General features: G+C 51.5%; 1 protein-coding gene across 1 annotated transcript; it reads right to left on the bottom strand.

Annotated features, from left to right (window-relative positions):
- Positions 1-24,012: 24,012 nt before the first annotated feature.
- On the bottom strand, positions 24,013-27,258 carry LOC123407021 (EIN3-binding F-box protein 1-like). The gene is made up of 2 exons (XM_045100050.1): positions 26,866-27,258; positions 24,013-26,737 (listed from the first exon to the last, which is right to left on the bottom strand). The coding sequence occupies exons 1-2, from the start codon at positions 26,888-26,890 to the stop codon at positions 24,801-24,803; spliced, it is 1,962 nt and encodes a 653-aa protein (XP_044955985.1). The 5' UTR covers positions 26,891-27,258; the 3' UTR covers positions 24,013-24,800.
- Between the last annotated feature and the right edge of the window lie 274 nt (positions 27,259-27,532).

Below are 27,532 nucleotides of genomic sequence, written 5' to 3'. Positions count from 1 at the left end.
AACACTACTAGCAACCTTACAAGTACCAATCGGAGTCGCGAGACGGAGATTGGTTACAAGTGATGAACTAGGGGTTGGAGATGAGATGGTGCTGATGAAGATGTTGATGGTGACGAGTCACCTCCGATGAGAGGAGTGTTGGTGATGACGATGGCGACGATTTCCCCCTCCGGGAGGGAAGTTTCCCCGGCAGGATCGTCCTGCCGGAGCTCTAGATTGGTTCTGCTCAAGTTCCGCCTCGTGGCGGCGGCGATTCCTCCCAAAAGCCTCCTCTTGATTTTTTTTTATGGAACGAAACCCTTCTTGTAGCAAAAGAGGGGGGCTGACGGTCACCAGGGAGCCCAAAAGCCCCCTAGGCGTGGCTAGGGGGAGGTCGCGCCTAGCAGGCTTGTGGCCTCCTGTTGGCTCCCATCTGGTACTTCTTCGGCCCAGTATTTTTTATAAAATCCAAAATAAATAATCGTTGATTTTCACGGATTTTGGAGTTGCGCAGAATAGGTATCTCAAACTTTCTCCTTTTTTAGGCTAGAATTCCAGCTGCCGGCATTCTCCCTCTTCATGTAAACCTTGCAAAATAAGAGAGAAAAGGCATAAGTATTGTACCGTGAAGTGTAATAACAGCCCAAAAAGCGATAAATATCAACATGAAAGCATGATGCAAAATGGACGTATTATCAAGCTAAGTGCACTTTTGGATTTCCTGGGGTTAAGTTACTCGGTTTTCTCGTTTCCGAACGAGGGATCGACGTTAACCCCGAGAAGATGGGCGCCATCGTCAGAATGCAGAGCCCTGTGTGAGTGCATGACGTGCGGAAACTTACAGGATGTCTGGCAGCATTGAGTCAGCTTATATCTCATCTCGGTGAGAAGGCACTGCCTTTGTACCGATTGATGAAGAAGTCGCATGTATTCTAGTGGAATGATGAAGCAGAAGCAGTGTGTGTAGAGCTCAAAGCTCTGCTTTCCACCCAGCCGGTGCTTGCTGCTACACACTGCAAAGAACCACTGCTCCTATACATCACAGCCACCAATCCAGTCGTCAGTACAATCCTGACTGTCGAGAGAGAAGAAGAAGGTAAAGCCTACAAGGTTCAACTTCCAGTCTATTATATTTCAGAAGTGTTGACTCCTTCGAAGCAAAGGTATCCCCATTACCAGAAGCTTCTTTATGGAATATATCTGACATCAAAGAAAGTGGCACATTACTTTCAAGATCACTCCATAGCAGTCGTCAGTGATGCTCCCCTATCAGAGATCCTTCACAATCGGGATGCAACGGGCCGAGTGGCCAAATGGGATATGGAGCTGTTGTATTTGGATATCAAGTTTGAAGCAAAGAAGGCCATCAAATCTCAGGCCTTGGCTGATTTTATGGCCGAGTGGGTGGTACAGCAACAGCCTGCACAGATTCACTCGGTGGACTATGTTCTTTGATGGATCCAAAATATTAAATGGGTCCGGTGCTGGTGTGGTACTGGTGTCTCCAAAAGGCGAAAAGCTTAACTATGTCCTTCAGATCCACTTTGATTCATCCAACAATGAAGCTGAATATGAAGCTCTCCTTTACGGGTTGCGTATGACCATCTCACTCGGCGTCCGACGCCTGATGGTCTACGGCGACTCAGACTTAGTGGTCAATCAGGTGATGAAGGAGTGGAACGTCCAGAACCCTACCATGACAGGTTATTGAAATGCAGTGGGGAAGCTGCAGAATAAGTTTGAAAGCTTAGAACTCCATCATGTACCACGACTGAAGAACCAGGCAGTTGATGAATTGGCTAAGATCAGATCTACTCGGAAGCCTGTACCCAGTAATGTATGTTTGGAACACTTGCACACTCCGTCTGTGCAAGAGGATCCCTTCACTGAAGAGCCCCCATAGCCAACAAGTACTTCTGATCCGGCTGAAATTTATGTTCTAGGAGTCGTTGACCTTATCATGGAAATTTTGCTGATTACTCTAGACTGGACAGTGACATATATTGCGTATATTTTAAGGCAAGAGTTGCCAGAAGACAAAGATGAAGCCCGAAAGATTGTCCGTAGGTCAAAGGCCTTCACAGTAATGGGTGATCAGCTTTACACAGAAAGCGTGACCGGCATAGCTCAACGATGTATCTCCCCTAAGGAGGACCAACTGATTCTGGAAGAAATCCACTCGGGGACCTGTGGTCATCATGCGTCCTCTCGAACCACTGTTGCCAAAGCATACCGATCTCGATTCTTCTGGCCTCGCGCTAATGAAATGGCCAAAGACCTCGTCGGCCATTGTGAAGGCTGTCAGTTCTACTCCAACTTGTCTCACAAACATGCATCAGCCCTGAAGACAATTCCTATCATACGGCCATTTGCTGTCTGGGGCTTGGACATGGTCGGACCTTTCCGAACAGGTCAGAGTGGTTTCACACACTTGCTCGTTGCAGTTGACAAGTTTACCAAATGGATTGAAGCCAAGCCAGTGAAGAAGCTAGATGCCCGCACAGCCATCAAGTTTGTGAAGGAAATTACATTCCGATATGGAGTCCCGCATAGCATCATCACAGACAACGGGTCAAACTTTGACTCAGACGACTTCAGACGTTTCTGCACTAACCAAGGGACCCGAGTGGATTATGCATCTGTTGCTCATCCGCAAACCAACGGTCAAGCAGAGCGAGCAAATGGTCTGATCCTACAAGGATTAAAGCCTTGACTCATGCGAGACCTTGAGTATGCCGCAGGCGCTTGGGTGACTGAACTACCCTCTGTTCTCTGGGGTTTGAGGACAACACCGAACCGGTCGATGGGGCGAACTCCTTTCTTCCCGGTCTATGGAGCCGAAGTTGTTCTACGGAGTGACTTGATTCACAATTCCCCCCGAGTGGATCTCTATTCAGAAGCTGAAGCCGAGCAAGCACGTCAAGATGGAGTAGATCTTCTGGAGGAGGAACGCGAGATGGCGTTGATCCGATCTACGGTTTATCAACAGGACTTGCGGCGTTTTCATTCAAGGCATGTAAGGAGTCGGGCATTCCATGAAGGTGATTTGGTGCTCCGAGTGGATCAGCACCGGCCTCATAAGTTAGCTCCTGCTTGGGAAGGACCTTTCATCATCACAAAGGTGTTAAACAATGGAGCTTACCGACTCGACAATCTTCAGAAGAGGACAGAAGAACCGCATGCATGGAATGCAGATCTACTGAAGCACTTTTATGCTTGATTACCGGTCTATCTGGTGTAACACACAAAGTTTGCTGAATAAAGTTGCTTGTCAGAGTCATAACTTCCTCAGTTTTAGTCGATTCCGGTCGAGTGGCTACGTGCCCAAAAAATGTACTCCGAGTGGAGAGCGATCCTCACACTTGGGGGGCTTAGCAGCGAACAAGATTCTCCTAAGTTAACAAACTCTTCCGAGTAGATAAAAACTATCCACTCAGACGCTTAGCTGCAAACCAGTCTTCGCCTAAGTACGATACGTACTCCGAGTGGAGAGCGATCCTCACACTCGGGGTCTTAGCTGCGAACAAGATTCGCCTAAGTTAACAAACTCTTCCATGTGGATAAAAACTATCCACTCGGACGCTTAGCTACGAACCAGTCTTCGCCTAAGTACGAAACTTACTCCGAGTGGAGAGCAATCCTCACACTCGGGGACTTAGCTGCGAACAAGATTCCCCTAAGTTAACAAACTCTACTAAGTGGATAAAAACTATCCACTCGGACACTTAGTTGCGAACCAGTCTTTGCCTAAGTACGAAACGTATCCCGAGTGAAGAGCGATCCTCACACTCAGGGGCTTAGCTGCGAACAAGATTTGCCTAAGTTAACAAACCCTTCCGAGTGGATAAAAATATCCACTCAGACGCTTAGTGGCGAAACCACTCCTCTCCTAAGTACGAAACGTACTCCGAGTGAAGAGCAATTCTTACACTCGGGGGCTAGCTGGACATGATTCACCTAAGTAAGAAAACTTTGTTCCGAATTAATAGCAATCTATTCACTCGAAGGAATCCAATCAAATCTTGCAAATATAAAATGCAGATAGATTCAAAAGAGCTGAACACGGATCAAAGTTATCCCTGCAGCCATAAAGTACTCGGGATCAGCACCCGAACGAAGTTTAAGCGATACATCAACCACTCGGCATACTGAGGCAAATTTAAAGTTTTTAAGAATGACAGCAGTTTTTCTCTTCAAGGACCTCCGGAACTTGGAAGCTCGACAAAGGTATCGAGATCGATTCCATCAGCGATGCGAGTCGCAGCACTGATCAAAGTCTCCATAAAATCTTCGAACTGGAGCTTCTTCGTATTTGCTACTTGGAGCGTCTTCAATTTCTCCTCCCTCACCTCCTTACACTGGACCCTAACGAGAGAAAGAGTAACATCAGCCCCACACCGAGCAGCAGATTTCTTCCATGCTTGGACTCTCTCAGGAACCTGACCCAAGCGCTCCATCACAGCTTCTAGATCAACCAGGAACGTATCTTCAGGCCTTAGCTCTTTATCGATTCTTCCCACAACAGCTCGCAGTCGAGTGAAGTATTCCTGAACTTTCACGAGGCGGCAAATGAGGCAATACATGCTTACGGCCAAGTCATCAGGAACAGGAAACTTGATGGGGTCCAAGTATGGCTCCACCTCGAAGGTCTCTTTATCGAAGTCAGGGCGGAATTATGTGGAAGAAGAGAAATGAAGCATCAGCTGCATGTCATTCGATGAAAAGTGTAAGGGTTCACTCAGCAAAGAGAACATACCAATGAGGGACGCCAGCATCTTCGACATGAAATCTTTTACAAAAATTTCTATGGCATTTCCCCGTTTTGCCATGGAGTTAAGCTTCTTCGCCCATTCATCTCTTTCTTTCTTCATCTTTTCATTTTCTGCCATCAACTTATCAAAGTCTGCAAGCTTCAGTTCATCAGCTTTGGACTTCTCCTTCAGCTTGGCAAGGACTAGATCCTTGTCTTCCAGCACCTTTTTCATCGCATCACACTCCAGCTTCAGTTGGTTCTTCTTAGATTCCATCTGGGTGTACTGCGACCTAATCTCGCAAGCCTTCTGAAAAACATCCGAGTGGAAAGTAAGTTTCATTCGGCACAAGTATTTTTCTACTTCCGAGTGGAGAAATACAAGTCATTCGACACAATCATTTTTCTACTTCCGAGTGAAGAAATACAAGTCATTCGACACAATTATTTTTCTACTCCCGAGCGGAGAATTACAAGTCATTCGACATTAGTGGCCCACCGCACCCACCCAAGTTCTTCAGACTACTGCCCTTCGTAAATGATCGACACTAGTCCCGGGGACTACACCCAGTGGGTGCACTTAGCGGCCCCCACTGGATACAAAATTACTCGGACAGACCAGTTTGCCTGAGTCCTACATTTACTCATTCTCGATTAGACCATTTCCGAGGCAAGCACTCGATAACGGTCTCGAGAACTACACCCAGTGGGTGCACTAAGAGTGCCCCCACTGGAGTACAAAAACACTCGATCAGGTCCGACCTGGCTGAGTCAAAAATAGAGTATACATCTTAAACTTCAGACTCCTGATGATGCAAGCATTCAACAGCAGTCTCAGGGACTACACCCAGTGGGTTCACTAAGCATTCCCCCACTGGAGTAAAGACAACCTACTACATGGCAAACCCCCAGTGGGTGTACAGTAATAAAGCAAGATTGAGAAGGTCGACAACATTCCAATCGGATTGACAAACGAGATTCAGAGGGTGCTTGGATCCAAGGGACTAAAACTAGTCTCTTTAAGAGGCTAAAGTTCCAAGCACCGCTGACTAAAGAGAGGCTAAAACTAGTCTTGAGGCTAAAATCTTTTAGTCAGGGGTACCCCTACTAGAATATGCATTAGTCCTCTCTCTCCTCGTTTAACTCCTCATGCAAGTTTTGGATTGGAGGGTTTGGAGGATAAGAAATGCTCATTAACTTGATTTTAGTCTCTTTAGTATTTGGATCCAAGCATGGGTGAGGCTAGCAAGTTTTAGTCTCATTACTTTTAGTCATGGGACTAAAACGTATCCAAGCACCCTCTCAATCGACAAACGAGACTCAATCGTAAAATAACTTATAGTGGAACTTACTCCGATGTTTGCTTCGAGTACCGAGCTGGCGTCATATGCCAATTTGCTGGCCTCGAACACCTCCTTTGTGCGTTGCATCATCAGATTGGCCTAGATCATCGCCTCTTTGGCAGCGCCAGTCTAGTCCTCTAGGACGTGATGCATAGAGAATGCAACCGTTGAAGAAGTGGGCATCACGACAAGGGTAGCTTGGGTTACCAAAGGAGCACTCTGCACAGTCGTCACGACAGTTGATCCAGTCGGAGGGGTCGTTGCCATAGCACCTGAACCGATTGGAGGAGCATTCGACACAGGCGTCACACGCATCCCCAATGCAGATGTAACTAGCTCAGCAGGAGTGTGTTCCATAGCTGTATGTTGAGGCTCTGGATCGTCATCCAAGAAAAATGACACCTGAAGCTAAAATGGTGATGGTCAAATCAGTCCTGGTCCAATAGATGAAACGGAGTGAGGCTAAGGTTGATCATACGTGGTCGGGTGCAGGTCCATACGGTCCTCTCCCGTCTCGACACGAGTCGACACCGAAGTAGCAGCACTGGCAAACAAATTGCACTCGGTCACCAGAGGTTTAAAAAGACACGATGGCAAGATAAAAAAGACAAACACTTCCACTTAGGCAACCGGTACGGTGATTCTCATTCGCGGTAAAGCCTTCCGGATTTTCGGCGCATTAGGCTTCGGCTGTTTTACAGCCTTCTCCGCAGATTCGGGCGCGATGGCTCGGTCCCGCTTCACGCTTCTGCTACTAGAGGCGACTGTTTTACTTGGTGCAGCTGATGGTTCATGGCGTTTCTTTGTTCGTGGTTCTCGGAGTGGAGGAGATTGTTCTTCTTCCTCACTGTCTTCTGAAGCGTCTTCGCTCTCTTCGTTGTAATCTACATATTCACTGTCGGCACTTCCTCTTTCACTTCTCCTCCAAGGTCGAACTACTCCCCGTTGGGCGCAGGAGAGTGCAGGTTGGTCCATTCCTGCAAAGCTCAAAGGTAACAGAGTCAGTCGGATGAATACGAAGTCACTCGACGAAGGCATAAATACAATCAGAAAAGATGCAACATACCAACTTCTGCAGCTTATTCTCAGCAGAATAGGGCGCGACTCGTCTAGATCCCACGGGGTTGTCGCAAGGACCAGTGATGCTTCTTATCCACTAGCTTACCGTCTCCTCATCGACTTCCTCTGGGTGCGACCGAGTGGAATCTTCGGAACCAGTGTAATGCCACATGGCATGATCCCTTGCCTGAAGAGACTGGATGCGCAAACTGAGAAACGTCTCCAGCAGGTCCAAACCAGTCAGCCCGTTTCTGACCAAGTTGATCATTTCACCCGCCAACATCTCCACTTCTGCCTTTTCATCCACGAATATGGTCAATATCCTAGGGGTAGTGGGACGATCTAAGGTAAAGGGGGGAAGTCCACGCGACATATTTGGAGATGCAATATCATTGCAGTAGAACCATGACGCCTTCCAGTTCCTAACCGATTTAGGGAGGGTCATCGTAGGATAGGTACTCCTATTCCTCTTCTGAATTCCCATGCCACCGCACAACTGGATAACGTTGGTCCGGGTGTCCCCAAGATTCGCTTCCTTCACTATTTGAGATCGGGCAATAAATATTTTCTCGAACAAACCCCAATGAGGAGGGCAGCCCAAGAAGCACTCACACAAGGTGATGAATGCAGAGAGGTATGCGATAGTGTTGGGAGGGAGATGATGGAGTTGAATCCCAAAGTAGAAGAGGAAACCGTGAAAAAAAAGGATGTGGAGGCAGAGAAAAACCTCACTCGACATGAGTGGTGAGGAGGACCAGTTCCCCCTCACGAGGTGATGGTTCAAGCTCCCCCTTTGGCAGTCTCCATGATTTCTCCGCCACCGTCCCGTGCTCCACGAGATCCAGAACATCCTCCTTCGTCACAGTGGACGGGAGAAAATCCCCCTGTATCCACCCTGGTGGCACTGCGGTCCGACCGGATTTTTTCCCCTTGCCGCCCTTCTTGGCGCGCTCAAGTTTGGAGGTTTTGCCTTTTGTCATGGCTGTGGCAACGAGGAGAAGATTGAGCAAGGTTGAGGAGACAAAGGAGGAGGAAGAGCAGGAAAAGATCAAGGCGCAGCCATAAGCCTAGCCATGGTTGCATTAATATAAGCGACCGAGTGAGTCACCGGTTGGTGGGACCTCTAGATCTCAACATATCCCGCTATGAGGAGATGTGATGCATGGCGATGATGACGGCGCAAAAATCGAGGCGTCTTTGCTCCACTTGCCTAAAAGTTGCGTCATCACCGTGAGGCGCGCGGAAACCAAAATTTCGAATCCTGGAAGATCCGGACCTGTCGCAGTAATCAGTCATATCAAAAGATCCCAGTAGTCTCTCAGAGTAAGCCCAAGCATCTAAAACCACTCGGGCGAACTTCAGAACAGAATCGATCAAGGCGAATGACGAAGATTTCAGTCGACCCAGAGTTTTGTCAATCCTAGGAAAAGGACCAAGATCAGAACGACTCGACAAGAACTCACGTCGACCCCTTCCTCACTCGAACCCCGATCCATCCGGGGCTAATTATGGGGATATGTACCTAGGGTAGGGTCATAGGCCTGACCTATATGTCCTACCCAAGGGCACCTCATTATTAGGACAAGGGTCAGACAGAAGACTCCGACTGGATGAAGATGGTACTTAAAAGTCACTCGTACAAAAGCACTTGGATTAAATTTACATCCACTCGACAACCCAAATGCACTCGAAGGATTCCAGACGGTACTAAAGATCAGAAGTCACCCACGACGGCCAACGGACACACGTTCAACCAATGGTCTTTAGTAGCATTTATTACCCACTTACGTTATCAGTAATGTATATCTTTAACTCATATTAATTGAGCCCTTAGATGCTGAGGTATTGATGAGAGGTGGCGCACTCTATATAAGCCACCTCTCCCCTTTGGCACAAGGGTTCGCACCCCCTGTATTACACAAAACCACCCTGCAATAGCTCCCGAGCACCTGAGATGTAGGGTTGTTACCTCCAAGAGTAGGGATGGCAATGGGTACCCATTACCCATGTACCCTGCGGGTAATAACCTATTAGGGTGAGGGTATGGGACAAAAATTTACCCATGGGTATATAAATATGAAAATCTAAAACCCAACGGGTAGAGCGGGTATGGGTATGGGATCATATAACCCATACCCATATACCCATATAAAATCTATGTAAACTCAAACTTATCTCTACAATCTACACGATGTCAATAATTTATGAATTGAAAGTGTATGCCTATGTGTTGTTGTTTATGACTATATGGTGTTGTTTTATAAGTGTGTGTTGTAGTTATAATCTGTCTTTGTAAACTATATGATACAATGCAGTTTATAACTGTAAGTTTTTTAAATTGATGTTTTGCAAATATGGGTAATTTTACCCGCGGGTACCCGTCTACCCTATCGATAACGGGTATGGGGAAAAATGTACCCGTTGACGGGTATGGGTAAGGATGATGGGTAATATCAGACGGGCTGGGTAAGGGTATGGGGAAGCTCCACCCATACCCATACCCTGCGGGTGCCATCCCTATCCAAGAGAGGGGCCTGAACTCATACATCTTGCGTACAATCTTGTCGTAGCTAGGACTCTGCCCTCTCCATTCGTACCGTACACCTCTACTGTCAGGTTTATTCCCACGACAACACACTTCCTATTCCAATGCAAGTTATTCACACGCATTTGGAATGCGGTTAAGTGTTGGCTCGATGTTCCAGAGTTGGATATTGCCACCTGGGCTAGGGTCCTAAGGGTCACACAATGATGCGAGAGGACCGTCCTAGGACGAGGCCACATGAGGAAGGCGGTGTCTTCTCTTCTAAGAGCAACTCCAATGGGGCGACCCATTTCGTCCGCCATCGTCCGTTTGGGTGGGCACGGACACAAAATTCTGCCCAACGTGCCGACCCAAACGGACGCGCGTCCGCTTGGCGTCCGCCTGGCGACCCATTCCCGGCCCAATTTTGGGCCGGATTTGCGTTGGCGCGGACACGAGACAAACGCGTTCGCACGCGCCTACTCCTCTCCCTGGGCCCGCCGCTCGGTGGCATCCACCACCATTGCCCCCCATTTTCCCCAAAAACCCTCCTGCCCACGCGCGCTCCCGCCCCACGCCCGCCATGGACAACGACCTCGACCTCGACGGCGCCGTCGGTCTCGCCTCCCTAGGCTCGTCTGACAAAGGCAAGCCTCGCGCCGAAGCCGAAGAAGATACTGACGCCCGAACAGCGGACAAAGGACTCATCCAAGAGGAAGGACCGGAGGCACGCGGCGGGTGCGAGTTATGAAGCCATCGCGATGGTCGCCGCGCAGCGGCAGGTCACCAACGCCTACGTCGCGGCAGCAATGAGGGAGGCGCTCTGCATGCTAGGGTTAAACCCTAGCCAGCACGCCCTCGTCAACGCCACCGTGGACGCCGCGGTCAGCACCAGCTCATCCGCCTTCCCTCGGACGGTGATGCCCGACTCGCCCGATGCGTCGGCTTGCAACCCGGTGCCCAGCTTCCACGTCTACCCGCAGGCCTCCTGCCTCTCGGGGCAGTGCTCGCCCGAGGTGACCGTGGTCGCGCCTTCCACGCCCGCGCTCGCGGCCATCGACCTCAACGCCACACCGGTGGCCGCTGGCTCGTCAGCCGGAGGCGCGAGGAAGCACGCGCGGCAGATGTGAGCCGACTAGTCGTCGGGCCCACGCAACCTGCTCAACGGAATGCCAGCCGTCGGCGACGACGACTACATGCAGAACATGATCTTCGGGGGTGGTGTGCATGCCACTGGCTTCGATACCGACGAGACACAAAGCCAGGATGGCCGAGGCTACATTGAAGATCAGGCCGCCTTCATGCGTGATCAGGTCGGCCTGGACCTGGACGGCTTCCCTCTCGACCATGAGTTTCCGGAGGACTACGGGCTAGAGGAAGAGGACGAGTGTGACATCGAAGCGGAGCTTTTGTTTGAGGACGAGCTCGCCAACCAAGCTGGCGAGACGGCACCGAAGCGTAAGAGCAAGCGGACTAAGGCATACATGGCAGCCGAGGACAAGCTTCTTTGCGAGTGTTGGAGAGACATTGGGCAAGACCCCAAGACGGGCGCCAAATAAAAGCATTCAACCTTTTGGATTCGTGTTCACCGTGAGTTCCATGAGCGCAAGAAGTTTCCGCCGTACCAAATAGCAAGCAAGCGCGGGTGGGTGTCCATTTCGAAGCGTTGGAGGATGATCCAACAAGAGTGCAACAAGTTTTGTGCCACTCTTGAGAGTGTCAAAGCCTGCCCCGTGAGAGGCATCGGCGTGCAAGACATGGTATGCTAGCAAGCCGCCCTCTTTTTGTGTCATCAAGTTTATGATTTTGCGTGTTTGTTTGCATATCATTTTGCCAATATGCTTGCATGAAATACATTTGTAGGCATTTCAAGCTTTGGAGGCATTCAAGGTCCAACACAATGGCAAGTGCTTCAACCTCTCCCATTGCTTTAGGGTGATCAAAGACGAGGAGAAGTTCAATACGCAATATTTCGGCCTCAAGTCGCGTGCTGGGAAGCAAGCCGTGGAGGAGGTTGGGGACAGCGAGAAGGATCGGCCAAGAGGGAAGACCAACTCCAAGAAGGAGGACAAGCGGGATGCGGCATTGATTTCCTTGATCGCAACCGTGGAGGTAATGAGCACCAATAAGGACTCATGGGAGGAGAAGCACCGGCAAGAAAGAGAAGAGCAAATGAACGCCTTCTTGGAGATCCAAAGGAAGAGGCTTGACATGGAGGCGGAGAAACAAGCACGGATGCTTGAGATGGAGGCGGAGAAGCAAGCCAAGATGCTAGAGATCGAGGCCGCCAATGCCAAGACCAAGGCCAAAGAAGTGGCTCTCGCGAGCATGATGACCGGCGTGGAGATCATGAAGGTGGATCTCAACACCGTGTCGCCAAGAGGTCGTGGTTCGAGAAGATGCATGCCGACATGCTCAAGTCCGATGAGGAGTGATCTATGGCAGCGAGCGCCATCTTTTTTGGATGCCGGCAGGTGTGCTTGCATGACCACGGGGGCCGCGATGGCGTGGTCGAACTCAAGTCCCATCCTTTTTGTGTGCTGGCATGTGTGCCAGCCGGCTGGCGAGTGCGCCAGCATGAACTGTGGTGCTATTTTTTGAAACCAGCATTGTATGCCGGCCCTGGCATGGTGCCAGCATATGATCGGCCGCGGGCTTTTTTAGATGTTTATTGCCAACATGAAATGGGTCGGCGCCTTTGGCGCACTGCCGACCCAAATCTAAAACAGGGCGGACGTCTGGCGGGCGGCCGACCCAAACGGACAAAAAGCGGACAAAATCACCGTCCGTTTGGGTCGGCCCGTTGGAGTTGCTTTAATGCTTGTATCATGGGAGTTGTGAAACGAGAGAAATATGAGAGTGTTCCAAAAGAAATCTATGATGTCGACTGTTGTGGTCGACCACATCAAAGCGGATTTCAAAAATTGTGTTCTTGTCGGAGCAACACACTTGGGATCAAGAGTAGGCTTTTGTTTCTTTCATTTTTTGAGGCGTAATGACCCTCTTGATACCTTGTTAACCCTATTTTTTATTAATGAGATAAAGCAAAGTCTTTGCTTCCTTCTTAAAAATAATAATCATATATGGCATATTCTGGTTTTGTACGGTCCCAACTGATCAGCATTCCAAAAACTTGAGATCTTTGCAGGGTGGTTGTTGAATATATATTTGTGCATGTATATTGTGCTATTGGGCCCTCCTCCTAGTCCCGTGTATAGTTGAGGTAGAGGCCTATCTTGTATCTATATATACGTGCCTAGTGCAACCAATCAATATTGAGTGTTGCACAGCCCTAAACCTAATCGTCTACATGGTATCACTTTCCTCCACGATCCCGACCTAGCCACCGCCGCGCCATCTCTTGCGCAGCCGTAGACGTCGCGCCCTCTCCCGCGCCTCCGTCGCCGCCACCTCCGCCGCCGCCAGGCCATCTCCAGCGCCGCCGCCGCCACCGCCGTCACCGCGCCACGTTGAGTGCCACCATCGCCACCGCATCCCCACTCCACCACTTCCGCCACCACAACCCTTCATCCCCCGACACCACCATGGTCTCTCCACGTTCCTCGATCTCCTCTGGCAACAATCCGTTTGCTGGCGCAGATGTTACCCTCGTTCGCGATCTCAACATCTTCGACCGCGTCCCAGTGGTCCTTGACCAGTCCACCGGCTCCTACTTGGCCTGGAAGAGGTACGTCTCGTTGGTGTTCCGTGGGTACCTCCTTCACGGCCACATCGATGGCACCGTGGACTCGGCCCTCATGGTGAACGACGAGGATTGGATGATCCTCGATGCCACCAACATCTGCTGGTTCCACCTCACCATCTCCAAAGATCTCTTTCACACAATGGTGTGTTATGAGGACGATGCCTACACCGTCTGGACCAAGCTCAACGGACTTTTCACCGACAGAAACTCCAGCGCAAGGTCCTCCTTGAGTTGTATGGATGTCAGCAGCTTGATTCATCCATTGATGATTTCTGCATGTGCCTCAAAAATCTTGCCGACGAGCTCCGTGATCTTGGCAAGACGATGAGTGACGAGCTCCTCATCAACACCATTACCGCCGGCCTCAACGACGACGGGAACGCCGCCTCCAACCTGAATCTTATCCTGGAGCCGACCTTCGCCAAGGTAGTGGCATACCTCAAGCTTGAGGAATGCCGCCTGAAGATGGCGCTGGTCCAAGCCACGCACACGGCTCTCACCACCGCCACTCGCGGTGGACCTCCCCCCCCCCCCCCCCCGTGACCGACTCCCTCACAGCCGGCCTTCTCACAATCGGCTGCCCCTCAGCTGCCGCAGCCGGCCCAGTCTGGGAACGGCCGCCGTCACTGTGGTCGGCGCGGTGGGCGTTAGCAGCAGCCGAACGGCGCTCCGGGTGGCGTGCCTCGCCCTCCAAAGCAGCGACCGGCTCCATGGTACGTCGACCAGAATCCATGGACCGGTGTGGTGCACGCTTAATCCATGCCAGTTCCCCGTGCTCCTACTCCTTCCCTCCTCAGGCCCCGGCCGTTGTTGCATCAGGCGTTCTACGCCGCGCCCCAGCCGTACGTAGCGTTGTACGTCCCTCTCTCACTCGGACAGTCGGCCCAATTTGGAGGGCAGCCGGCGCAGTCCGGCAGGCTTCCACCGCCCCCCTGAGAGTCGTCCCTGCTTGCGGCGCTGCACTCCGCCCCTACACCGACAAACTACGCTAGCGGTGGTGATTAGTATATGGATACCGATGCTACGGCCCACATGGATGCTCATCCCGGTACTCTCCACACCTCTTATCCTGTCAACACCTCTACCCACATCACGTCGGTGATGGTTCTTCTCTACCCATCACTCATATAGGACATGCTTATTTTCCCTCTTCCTCCACACCCCTCTCTTTATCCAACATCTTAGTTTCTCCTGACCTCATCAAAAACCCCGTTTCCGTTCGCTACTTTACACATGAAAATCCTGTTACAGTTGAATTTGACGAGTTTGGTTTTTGTGTCAAGGACGCCCGTACCCGGATGGTGATTCACCGATGTGACAGTCGTGAAGATATCCACCCGGACGGCTCCACTGCCTCCTCCACCTCCGCCGCTCATGTCGCTCTTGCCACCGGGGTGGACCTTTGGAACGCTCGCTTGGGTCATCCCAACACAGCCACTCTTCAACATATTCTTCGCAGTCTTTCTTTCACATGTAATAAGAATGAGAACCACTCTTGCCACGCTTGTCGTCTCGGCAAACATACTCGTCTCCCTTTTTCTGCTTATTCTCATGTTGCTTCATACCCTTTTGAGTTAATTCATAGCAATGTGTGGACCTCTCCTACTGCAAGTAATACGGGCTACTCCTATCTTGTCATTCTCGATGATTTTTCGCACTATGTGTGGACCTTTGCATTGCGGCGCAAGTCCGATCCCATCACCACCCTTGTTGCATTTTACTCCTACATCTCTAGGCAGTTTGGGCGTGCCATTCTTGCATTCCAAATAGACAATTGGAAGGAGTTCGACAACCTGGTTATTCGTACTCTCCTCGCCACACATGGCACGATTTTTTGTCTCACTTGTCCCTACACTTCGCAATAGAATGGTCGAGCTGAGCGCATCCTTCGCACTCTTAACGATTGCGTTCGTACGCTTCTATTTCATGCCAATGTGCCTCCGTGCTTTTGGCCTCACGCCCTCGCCACCGCATCCCTTCTCCTTAACATTCGCCCTTGCCGCACTCGCGGCAATTTTGCTCCTCACCATCTCATCTTTGGCTCCCCACACACCTATGTTGAGCTTCGCATCTTCGGCTGTCTCTGCTACCCTAGCATCACCACCACTACGCCTCATAAGCTCGCACAGCGCTTCATCGCTTGCATCTTCCTCGGCTACCCACCTAACACAAAAGGATACCGCTACTATGATCCCGTCTCCCACCGTGTCTTCACCTCACGACACGTTTACTTTGATGAGAAGGTGTTTCCATTTCAGCAGGTACCTGCAGGTGTCGCATCACGACCGGCCACCGGCGGACCTTCGACACCCTCGTCTGGTGGCCGATCTCGGTTGGCTCTTGGGCCCACGCCAGGGTTCACCGCTCATCGCGCCGTGGACCGTACGGCCGACTACTCCTCTTCATCAACAACGGCTTCGAACTCCTCCATGGTCGGCTCTTCTGCCACCGACTCGGCAACCCGCACCTCGGCATCCGGCCTCTCGGGAGCCGCCCCTCGGCAACCGGCCCCTCGACAGCCGGTCTTTCGGCAATCGGCCCCTCCGTAGCCGGCCCCTTGGCAGTCGGCCCCTCAGCACCCAGCTCCTCGGCTGCTGGCCCCTCGGCAACCGGCCCCCTGACGCGGGCTCGGGCCGGCGTCCATCGTCTGAACCAACGGTACTCCACCGATGAATATCTCCTTGTAGCAACCAGCTCCGAGTCGTCACAGCTTCCTATTGGGGAACGTAGTAATTTCAAAAAAAATCCTAAGCCAAGCAAGGATCTATCTATGGAGAAACCAGCAACGAGTAATGGGGTAGAGCATCTTCATACCTTTGAAGATTGGTAAGCGAAAGCGTTACTACGAACGCGGTTGATGGAGTCGTACTTGCAGCGATTCAAATCGCGGTGGATTCCAATCTATGTGCCGAATCACGGCACCTCCGCGTTCAACACACGTGCAGCCCGGTACGTCTCCAACACCTTGACCCAACAAGGAGGAAGGAGAGGTTGAGGGAGAGAGCTTCGGCATCATGACGGCGTGGTGGCAGTGGAGCTACGAGGTATTCCGGTAGGGCTTCGCCAAGCACCGCGGAAGGGAGGAAGAAGAGGAGTAGGGCTGCTGAAGGGATCGATATGGTTGACTAGAGGGGGGTGAATAGACAACGACCACTTTTTAATTAATCTTAGCAAGTTAAGGTAAACAACATATGGGTTCACAAATATTACGACAATGAGGTGAACCCTAATGAAGCTAACAACGAGAGTTATTAAGACAAGTAAGATACAGTCCGCAACATAAGCATACACAAAGTAAAGGATAGAGATAACCACAAGTGGAACCGATGGAGACGAGGATGTGTTACCGAAGTTCCTTCCCTTTGACAGGAAGTACGTCTCCGTAGGAGCGGTGTGGAGGCACAATGCTCCCCAATAAGCCACTAAGGCCACCGTATTCTCCTCACGCCCTCGCACGATGCAAGGTACCGTGATTCCACTATAGGTGCCCTTGAAGGCGGCAACCGGACCTTTACAAACAAGATTGGGGCAAACTCCACAGAAAGCTTGGAGGCTCCCAACTAGACCACGAAGCTTCACCACAGTGGAATATGGCTTCGAGGTGACCTCAACCGTCTAGGATGCTCAAACACCCAAGAGTAACAAGATCCGCAAGGGATTGGTGGGGGAATCAACTTTTCTCTTGGTGGAAGTGTGGATCTAGGCCTTCTCAACCAATCCCTAAAGAATCGACAAGTTTGATTGGTTAGGGAGAGAGATCGGGCACTTTTGAGCTTAGGGAGCAACAATGGAGCTTGGGGAGGTAAGAGATGAGGTTCCACAGCTAGAAGAACCCTTTATATAGTGGGGGGGGAATCCAACCGTTTTCCCACTCTCTGCCCGAGCTCCAGCGGTACTACCGCTGGCTGCAGCGGTACTACCGCTGACCAGGGGCGGTACTACCGCCGACTAGCGGTACTACCGCTGGTTGCAGCGGTACTACCGCTGGCACTCCAGCGGTACTACCACTGGCCCCAGCGGTACTACCGCTGGGCCCCTGGTAGTGCAAAAGCACTACCACCGCCAAGAAAGTTTTCGCAAAAAGGCCCGTCCACGAACAACCGCTAGGAGGCGGTACTAAGCTCCTGGAGCAGTACTACCGCTGACCAGGGGCGGTACTACCGCCAGCCAGCGGTACTACCGCTAGCATTCCAGCGGTACTACCGCTAGGGCCAGCGGTACTACCGCTGGGGACCATTTTGCAAGGAGGAAAGAAACACAGTGGCGGGGGCCGCTCCAAAGATGAAGGTAAGGGAAAATATGTGAAGTGTGCGCGTGCAAAGATAGATTCCACCCAAACCTTTCCACTACGGTTCCCCTCTTAATAGTACGGCTTTCCTATGACTCAAATAAAGAGAATCGTAGAGAGCGCCGTGCTTCCGTTCCATGAATGAGGAGGCGAGTCGTCTTGTGCCGTTGACGTGTGTCATCTGAAACCTTAACACACACGGTTAGTCCTTTACGGTACTGTCATCAATCACCAAAATTACTTAGGCATAAACTATGCCCCAACAGCTGCGCCGAGAGAGGGAGATTTCTGTGTGTCTCCAAAGGCCAAACCCTCCAATATATATATATGGGGAGAGGAAGGGGGCGCCCACCCTTAGGGTTCCGACCCCCAAGGGGTGCGGCAGCCCCATCTAGGGCAGGGGCGGTGCCAGGGCAAGGGAGAGGAGCGGTGGCGCCCCAGATGGGCCTTGGGCTCCCTCCTGTGCTAGGGTTTGCCCCCTTCCTCCCTTACTGCGCCTTGGGCCTTGGTGGGAGGCGCACCAGCCCACTCTGGGATGGTTCCCTTCCATCTTTTGGCCCATGCTAGCCTTTGGGGCTGGTGGCCCCTCCCGGTGGTCCCGGTAGGTTATCGGTGACGACCAAAACATTTCCGACGTCAAAAACCTCTCATCTATATATCAATCTTCACCTCCAGACCATTTCGGAGCTCCTCATGACGTCTGGGATCTCATCCGGGACTCGGAACAACCTTCAGTAACCTCGTACACTATTCCCATATAACCCTAGCGTCATCGGACCTTAAGTGTGTAGACCCTACGGGTTCGGGAAGCATGCAGACATGACCGAGACACCTCTCCGGTCAATAACCAACAGCGGGGTCTGGATATCCATGTTGGTTCCCACATGTTCCACGATGATCTCATCGGATGGACCACGATGTCAAGGATTCACTTAATCACGTATGCAGTTCCCTTTGTCTATCGGTATGATACTTGCCCGAGATTCGATCGTCGATATCCCCATACCTTGTTCAATCTCGTTACCGCAAGTCTCTTTACTCGTCTCGTAGCACATCACCCCGTGACTAACTCCTTAGTCACACTGAGCTCATTATGATGATGTTCTACCGAGTGGGCCCAGAGATACCTCTTCGTTCACACGGAGTGACAAATCCGGTCTCGATTCGTACCAACCCAACACACATTTTCGGAGATACCCGTAGTGCACCTTTATAGTCACCCAGTTACGTTGTGACGTTTGATACACCCAAAGCACTCCTACGGTATCCGGGGGTTGCACAATCTCACGGTCTAAGGAAAAGATACTTGACTTTAGAAAAGCTTTAGCATACGAACAACACGATCTAGTGATATGCTTAGGATTGGGTCTTGTCCATCACATCATTCATTTAATGATGTCATCCCATTATCAATGACATCCAATGTCCATGATCAGGAAACCATGATCATCCATTGATCAACGAGCTAGCCAACTAGAGGCTCACTAGGGACACATTGTGATCTATGTATTCACACATGTATTACGGTTTCCGGTTAATACACTTATAGCATGAATAATAGACAATTATCATGAACTGGAAATATAATAATAACCATTTTATTATTGCCTCTAGGGCACATTTCCAACACTTCCGGTTTCTGTGCGGGCTGTGCTCCGTGATCCTCACTCGCTAGCCGCCATGCAGGAAGAGTTTGACGCCCTTCAGCGGAATCGCACATGGACTTTGGTACCGTGGCCCCCTCGCGCCAACGTCATCAGCGGCAACTGGGTCTTTTGCCATAAGACCTTCCCAGATGGCACTCTTGAGCGCTATAAGGCTCGCTGGGTGGTCCGCGGTTTTCATCAGCGAGTTGGTGTTGACTTCACCGAGACGTTTGCGCCGGTTGTGAAACGAGGCACGATCCGCACTGTTCTACAGTTGGCAGTCTCTCGTGGCTTGCCTGTTCATCAGATGGATGTCTCCAACGCCTTCCTTCACGGTCACCTTGTTGAGCAGGTTTACTGTGAACAACCCACTGGTTTCATCGACGCTACTCTTCCGAGTCATGTGTGCCTGCTGTCCCGGTCTCTTTATGACCTGAAACAAGCTCCATGCGCCTGGTACCAGCGTATTGTCGGATTTCTACGGACACTCGGCTTCCGTGTTACTCGCTCGAACGCTTCCTTGTTTGTTCTCCACCACAACGGCACGACTGCCTACCTGCTACTATACGTCGATGACATCATCCTCACGACCTCCTCCGCAGCCCTTCTTCAACAGATCACTATGTGCGTGCGTGACGAGTTTGCCATCAAGGATTTGGGTGCTCTTCATTACTTCCTTGGCATGAAGGTCGTTCGTCGAACCGATGGGTTCTTTCTTCATCAACAGAAGTATGCGCATGAAATGCTTGAGGGTCATCCTGTTGCCACTCATATTGACACGAAGGCCAAGGTTTCTGCTCAGGAGGGCACACTGGCGTCGGATGCTTCATTCTATCGCTCCATCGTTGGTCCATTTCAGTATCTGATGCTCACGAGACCAGACTTGCAGTATGTTGTGCAGCAGGTGTGCCTTCATATGCACGCCCCTTCTGACTCTCACTGGACTCTCGCGAAACGGATTCTCCGGTACATCCGTGGCACGATGTCCCCCAGACTCACCCTCACGGCATCCCCTTCTTTGGATCTGGTAGCCTATTCTGATGCTGACTGGGCCGGTTGTCCTAACACACGATGCTCCACATCCGACTACTGCGTCTATCTCGGTCCTTCACTCATTTCATGGTCGTCCAAGCCACAACCAACTGTTTCGCGCTCCAGCATGGAGGTTGAGTACTCAGCAGTCGCTAATGCCGTCGCCGAGTGTTCCTGACTTCGACGGCTTCTCCAGGAGTTGCATCACAGTGTCATCAAGGCCATGGTTGTCTTCTGCAACAACGTCTCTGCTGTATATCTTTCCGCCAACCCAGTTCATCATCGTCGGAGAAGCACATCGAGCTTGATATCCACTTTGTGCGCGAACAGGTCGCCCTTGATCACATCCGGGTCCTTCATGATCCGACCGCACAACAGTTCGCCGATGTGATGACTAAGAGACAGCCTATTTCCACCTATGAGGAGTTTCGTTCCAGTCTCTGTGTCTCTGATGACCCTTCGACTGCCGAGGGGGGTGTTGAATATATATTTGTGCATGTATATTATACTACTAGCAAAAGAGCCCGTGCGTTGCAACGGGAGAAAAAAATACCACACGCTTTTAATCTTTTTATAATCATTTTGATTTATTAAAATAATAAGCTAACTAACTAATGTAGTCAGTCATATCCTATTTTGTTGAGAAATCAACCCGTTCATTATTAATTCCACCATGATGAGAAATTAAGCGCGAAAAAGCAAAACAAAGAGGCTATGTGAATTGATCAATGTACTGTTATTTTATTTCACTCATGGGGTAGAGAATGTGGGATCAGATGACAAACTGAAGGTGGTGTTCCATTCTTTGTCTCTACAACAATACAATTTTACATTCAATACATTCATTCATCAGCAAACAAATCCCCAGAAAATAAAATTTCTTGTCGGTGCTTGGCACACGGTTGGAGGCATGGGGAGGGGATCTCACCAGATGATGAGTTCCTGCCGGAGGAGGGGATACGATGAGGGGAGCAAGGGTTAGGCGTCTCTATCTGGCCATAAGGAGTCGCCGTTGCCGCGCCATAACCTCAGAGTTCCCCGTGTGGGCCATGGAGGCCCGCCTCCACCTGCAAGTACTTCGCTCTGCCGCGCTGCCGCCGTTCTGCATCGAGCAGACGCATCATCCCAAGTCATTGTAGTTGTTGCGTTGATTTGATCCAGAAGCTGTGCTCGAGCGCCGAAACGGGGGCAACAAGCGGGCAGAGGTACGGCCGTGGAGGCGGGTGGGTTGAGATCGAGAACAGTGATGTTTGAGGTCGGCCGCGGCGGCGAGTGGTGTGGCAGCGGCATGGGCACAGGCCAGGGTGGACCAGGGTCGACGCGATGTTCTCGATCGCCGCAACGGGGGCAGTGAGCAGGGAGAGGTACGGCCGCGGAGGCGGGTGTGTTGAGATCGACAGGGGTGGCGGTTGAGGTCGGCGGCGACAGCGAGTGGTGTAGCGGCGGCCTGGGCACAGGCCAGGGTGGCCCAGGGTCGACGGGAGGAGGCGATGCGTACGGGTATAATTTTTGCAGTGAATCATTTTTTTTCTTTTGCGTTGCAGATAAATGATGGAGCGCGGATTGAATAACAAAAATTAAGGGGCTTTTTATAAAAATACCGCGGTGGGTTTTCCGACGGAAACAATAGCCGCTTTATTATTAGGTATTAGGTATATAGAGGTATAGATTGGGCCCTTTTCCTAGTCCCGTGTATAGTTGAGGTAGAGGCACATCTTGTATCTATATATACGTGCTTAGTGCATCCAATCAATATTGAGTCTTGTATAATTAGGTCTAGGATGGCACTACAATAAAACTATGTTGATCGATCGATAGAAAGGAGTAGAAAGTCATGTCATCGTAACGACGCTGCTAAAATCAATTTAACGACTGGTGGTGTGCAAGGCACTCCATTTGGCACGGTGTCCGTGCACCCTGCTTCAAACGAAAGCGTCGTCGCCGGTGCGGTAAATGACCATCACACTACAATCGTGAACTTTTGGATGTCATATCCCAACAAAATCCAGACGAACCTGGCCTCCTCCCAGGAAAAAGTTCAACAAACAAAGCAGCGGGCCATTTGACGCAAAGCAACCTACCGGTAATTTCGCCACCCTAATGACGTCTACAGGTGCATGTACCGGAGCAGGGGCATAGGAAGGGAAAAAACAACAGCACTCGTGCTGCCCGGCACCATTTCGCCCTGGATCCCGTCCCGTACGTGTCAGATTTGGCATCAAGATTGTTCGGCCATATACCCTAAAACATTTTTGGGGGTCAAAAAAAAGATTGTTCGGCTGCGAAACAGTATATTTCACAGTTTTGCTACTAAAACACATCTAGATGTGTTATAAGTATCGCACATCTGAATTCTATGTTATTGATCTTACGTCAAGATTCGTGTGGAAGTTCCTCTTTTTAATTGTTTATACGTCCAACGTCCGTTTCCACTTTTTTCGACAAAAGCAATGGACGCGATGACCCTTCTTTACACGAGGAGAGTGGGCGTTGAACAAGTGTGGATGTACACTAGACCTGTATGGCAACATCTGGGTGCTACCATGATCGAGGAGTAGAAAGGGCCGTCAGATGGCGACGCCGGCATAGTCAATTGTGCGTTGCAACGTCCCCATTTGGCCACGCCGTCCACGCCGTAATCATAATCATAATATTAATACTACTCCTACTCCACCGTGGTGCAAGTGCAACAGCTCTTCATGTCATTGGACCAGGCCAACCCAGCCCAGCCACAGCAAAGTTAAGACGAACCTGGCCGCCTCTCGCACCAAAACCAAAAGGCTCACATGAAAGCAAAGCACCGGCCCTTATATTATGCAAAAAAGAAAAATGACCGGTAATCTCGTCATCCCGGTGACGTAAGGCGATTAACGAAGAAACAAACAGAAGAGAAGAGGTACATGAACCGGAAGCAGGAGGTGGGGAGGATGGAAGCAAGGCGAAAGGGACGGCGGCGAGGGGACGCACATGGACCTGCCTTGCTCACCCGAACAGAAAGGAGGAGGAACCGGTAGCGCCGAGGCCGGCCAAACTTCATCCTAGCACTAGTACCACTTGGCAACATCCAACAGCAAAGACCTTCGGGAGCTGCCTGTTGATCTTAGCGAATTTTCCTCTTTCCAAAAGACCCAGATTTCAAGCATCTCAAACATAACACTGTAGAAATTACATCGAGGTCTTTCAATCACCCCGAGGACCTACACCCCAGAGCCGTAGTCATCGTCGTAAAACCCTTGAATCAAACCGAAGAACCTGTCACCAAATGTCATCGTCATGTATGCACAAGAGCATCTCCAAACGGTGGGCAGAGGAGGGCAAATCCACAATCCTTCTGATGAAGATCAACAGGAGAAAGGCTTGGCCCCTAGGAGCCTTGCAAGAAGGGAAACGCATGATCTTGCAACAATTTAACGTACACTAGAGCCTGTTTGAGATCATTTGAAGAAGAATTTCACATGACTATCCGTATGGCAGTTCCCCAAGCATACAGCAGGTGCTGTTCCAATCAGCTCTACAACTTCAACAAAATTCAGAGCAGAAAATATATTTCAGGCAGTTGTCAAGGATGTTCATCTCATTGGTGGTAGCATCAAACAGCAGATATCACAGGCATTTAGACACAGCACAAGGAACGTAACAATTCATAAAATCACAAGGTTGCGATTATGTAAAAAGTGCATACAACTTGGACGGAAACAAATTTTATTTATCCCAGAATGATTGTAAAGGTTACAGCACTGGACCACACGCCTGCAAAAACCGGGGATCTGGACAGAAAAAACAGCCACACAAGGTTGTCATGGCAAGGGCCCTTTGATATGTTGCACCTTGCCAAGGCCAGATCCCCAGGGACATCAGGCAACCCCTATAGATGCTGCAGAAAAGCAACCATCCACCGACACACACGCACACAGCACACACACGCCCGCGCACACACACACACTACAGACCGTGAAGAGACTGAAACTGGAACAAGGACAAACTGAGAGAAGTTGTAGCAGACACCTAGAGGCGGATCGAAGAACCAGAGCTAAGCTTCTACGACAGGCACACACCGACAAATAGAACTTGCTATGGAATTGAAACCAGAAGTACTGATGTCCCACAACTCTGGAACAAGATTGTACTGGAAAAGAAGACACAACTGACAATATTTGAGCTCCCACACAGAACTTGATAAGGAGAGAAAAAAAGAAGCATGGTGTAGGGACTGTAATCACAAGGGCATAGGTTGGGGGTAGAGGGACAGGGTGCCACGCTAATGGCAGCCGAAGGCTCAAGGAACAGGCAACCTCGCGAGAGGAGGCCTGCAAAAAACGAGCACTTGGCTAAAGCGTCCCCCGGAAAACAACCGACCCTAAGACAAAGGAAGCCCACCATGACTCAAACGCGCAACCGATGAACCCGACTCTGCTATGAAGCTTGACTGAAGAAGTACTACCTACGGTCGTATATTTGCATCTGGAGATCCTCTTAAGCAAGGATGTCGCACCACCAGAGCTGCTTCTCCAGTGATGCAATGTTGTGGTTGCCGATGAAGTTGAACTGGAGATTGAGGCCCTCCAACGATGCAGGCATGCTTCCCAGGAATGGAACGCTCTTCGGTGTGACCTTGAGACAGCCGGACAGTGAGAGGACACGGAGCTTGAGCCGCTCCGCGGATGCCAACACCGCAACACCATAGTCGCTGACCATGCAGTTTGAAAGATCAAGCTCGGCGAGCTCGGAGCAACTCTCGGAAATGGCAAACAGACTTGCATCAGTTATCTTACTGCAGCCCTCAAGGCTCAGATGTGCAAGAGAAGTGCCGTGCGCCTTCACCAGGGCGGAAATAGCTGCATCTGTGAGATTCTCGCAACCATTCAAGTCGACATGAACCAGCCCACTTTCGGAACTCCTGATCAATGGAAGGAGGCCATCGTCGGTGACGGCACCAAGACCGCTCAGGTCAAGATTCTCCAGATGAGGGCAGATCATGCCAACCACGGCCAAGCTCGAGTCTGTGAATCCGGGGCACTGCTTGATGGTAAGGGACCGAAGTGATTTGCAAACGGGGAGCTGTGCAGGTGCAGAGCAAATGTCCTTGATACCAGTACACTTAACCAAAGAGAGAGCCTTGAACTTTGGGCTGCAGTTCAGGAGGAAAGAAAGGATGCCCGTGAGAGTAACCCTGTTGCATTCCTCAATCTGCAAATTCTCCAGAACCTTGGCTGCTTCTGCGAAATCCTTGAGAAGACCATCCGAGATTTGGCTGCACTTCCTGAGGTAAAGCTGCTTCAAGCTCGGACAGAACTTGGCAATGGAAACAAGTGCCAGCTCGGTGACTCCTGGGCAGGAGGTGATGCTCATACATCTGAGCTTCTGCAGGCCAAGGGCGTTTGCCATCACCCAAAAACCCCTCTCGCCGACCGATGACAGGCGAGTGAGGGTGAGGTTTGTGATCGCCTTTCCGTAGTACCCAATCACGGCAAGAGAAGCATCAGTGATGCTCAAACCCTGAAGGCAGACCTTGGCAAGCGAGGCTGTCGCGGAGCAGATGAGACCAGACACTCCCTGGTCACCAACATACGCACAGTTCTTGATGTTCACCGCCTGCAGCTTGGAGCAGCACCTGCCGACGGCCTTGAGTCCTTCATTGGCAACGCCAGAGCATGATTCAATGGTGAGCGTCTTCAAATCCGGGCAGCCCTGAGCGACGGCGACGAGGCCCTTGTCGGTGACCAGCGGGCAGCCGGTGATGTCGAGCTTCTCGAGCGAGGGGCAGCCGGCGGCGATCTCAGCGAGCCCGGCGTCCGTCACAAGCGGCACGTCCCACAAGGCGAGCGAGCGGAGCGAGGGGCACCCACGGGCGACCGCGGAGATGCCGCTGTCGGTGACGCCGCGCGTCGGGTGGCTCCCACGGACAAGGACGCTCTCCAGGCTGCCGCGGAGGCCGTCGGCGACGGCCGCCGCGGTTAGGGCGACGTCCGTGGCGGCCTCGCCCTCGAGGGTCCTCTCGGAGCGGCCCGGGCGAGCGGAGGCTGCCTCGGCCCCGTCCTGGTCCTCGTCCTCGCAGACGAAGACCTGGTTGAGGTCCGGCACGGCGGGGGCCTGGGCCCGCTTGATCTCGGAGGCGCGGATGCCGCCGAGCAGCGCGAGCCAGCGGCGGGAGACGCAGGAGGAGGCGCCCCGCGCGCGGGCGCCCTGCACGCGGCGCAGGACCTCGAAGAGGCACCCGTCCGGGAGCGCGTCGAGGGTCGGCGCCTCCCTCAGCCTCTGCCTCTTGGCCGCCGGCGCCGCCCGGAGCGCCTCCTCCGCAGCGGCGAAGACGCGGGGGTGCACGGCCGTGACGCGCGCGCGCTTCCGATGCCGCACGCCGCCGAACATAGCCGCCGCGGCCGCCGCCGGGTCCAGGACAAGCAGACCGCCATCTACACAAACAAACAAACGCACAGAAAATTCAGCACGCCGGACCAGAAAACTCCTCCAGATCTCCGGCGAACGAAACGCCGCACGAACAGGCGGTCGATCTAGAATTCAGTTCGGGGCCCTTGCTTACCGCGGCAATCGTGGAAGGGAGGCATGGCGAGGAAGAGATCGAAGAGCTGCTGCGAAGAAGGGATCGAAGAGCGAGCGAACGAGCGAACGAACCCTGTCGAAGGGAAAAAATAGGGGGAGGAGGAGGAGGAGCGGTGGGGTGGGGTGGAGGTGGGGTGGTGGTGGGTTGGGGGAAGGAAGGAGGGCAGCGGTTCTTATGTGGATGGTGCGGGCGGGGAATCCGGTCCAGTTGCTGGCGCAACTTGTGATGAAGATTTGCTGGGATTCAATGAATCTCGTCGCCGGGGAGGGTCAAGGGGGGTGTACACTGTACCGCCGCTGTGATGCGCGTGCATGCATGCACCTCCCTCCTCACTCCGCTGGCGCGTCCGCGCAGCCACAGCCACAGGGGTTGGTGCTGCTTTTTTCTCTCTCTCTCTCTCTCGGGCTGTGGAAGATGCTGGTTTGGAGTTTTGGGGGCCTTCTCGTTTCGAATTTCAAACGCTTTGGAAACATGAACCGGGTTTGTGGACTAGACTAGATGGAGTTGCGGTTTCAACGTTTTGAGGACATGTATGGTACGCATGCATGCATTCTACTCCCTTCGTTCTTAAATATAAGTTTTTTTAAACGATTTAGTTAGAATTTATATACAGAACAAAATGATTGAATGTACACTCTAAAGTATG

The sequence above is a fragment of the Hordeum vulgare genome, chromosome 7H (assembly GCF_904849725.1).
Source record: "Hordeum vulgare subsp. vulgare chromosome 7H, MorexV3_pseudomolecules_assembly, whole genome shotgun sequence".
Lineage (NCBI taxonomy): Eukaryota > Viridiplantae > Streptophyta > Magnoliopsida > Poales > Poaceae > Hordeum > Hordeum vulgare.
This window is presented reverse-complemented; position numbering and strand designations above follow the sequence as displayed.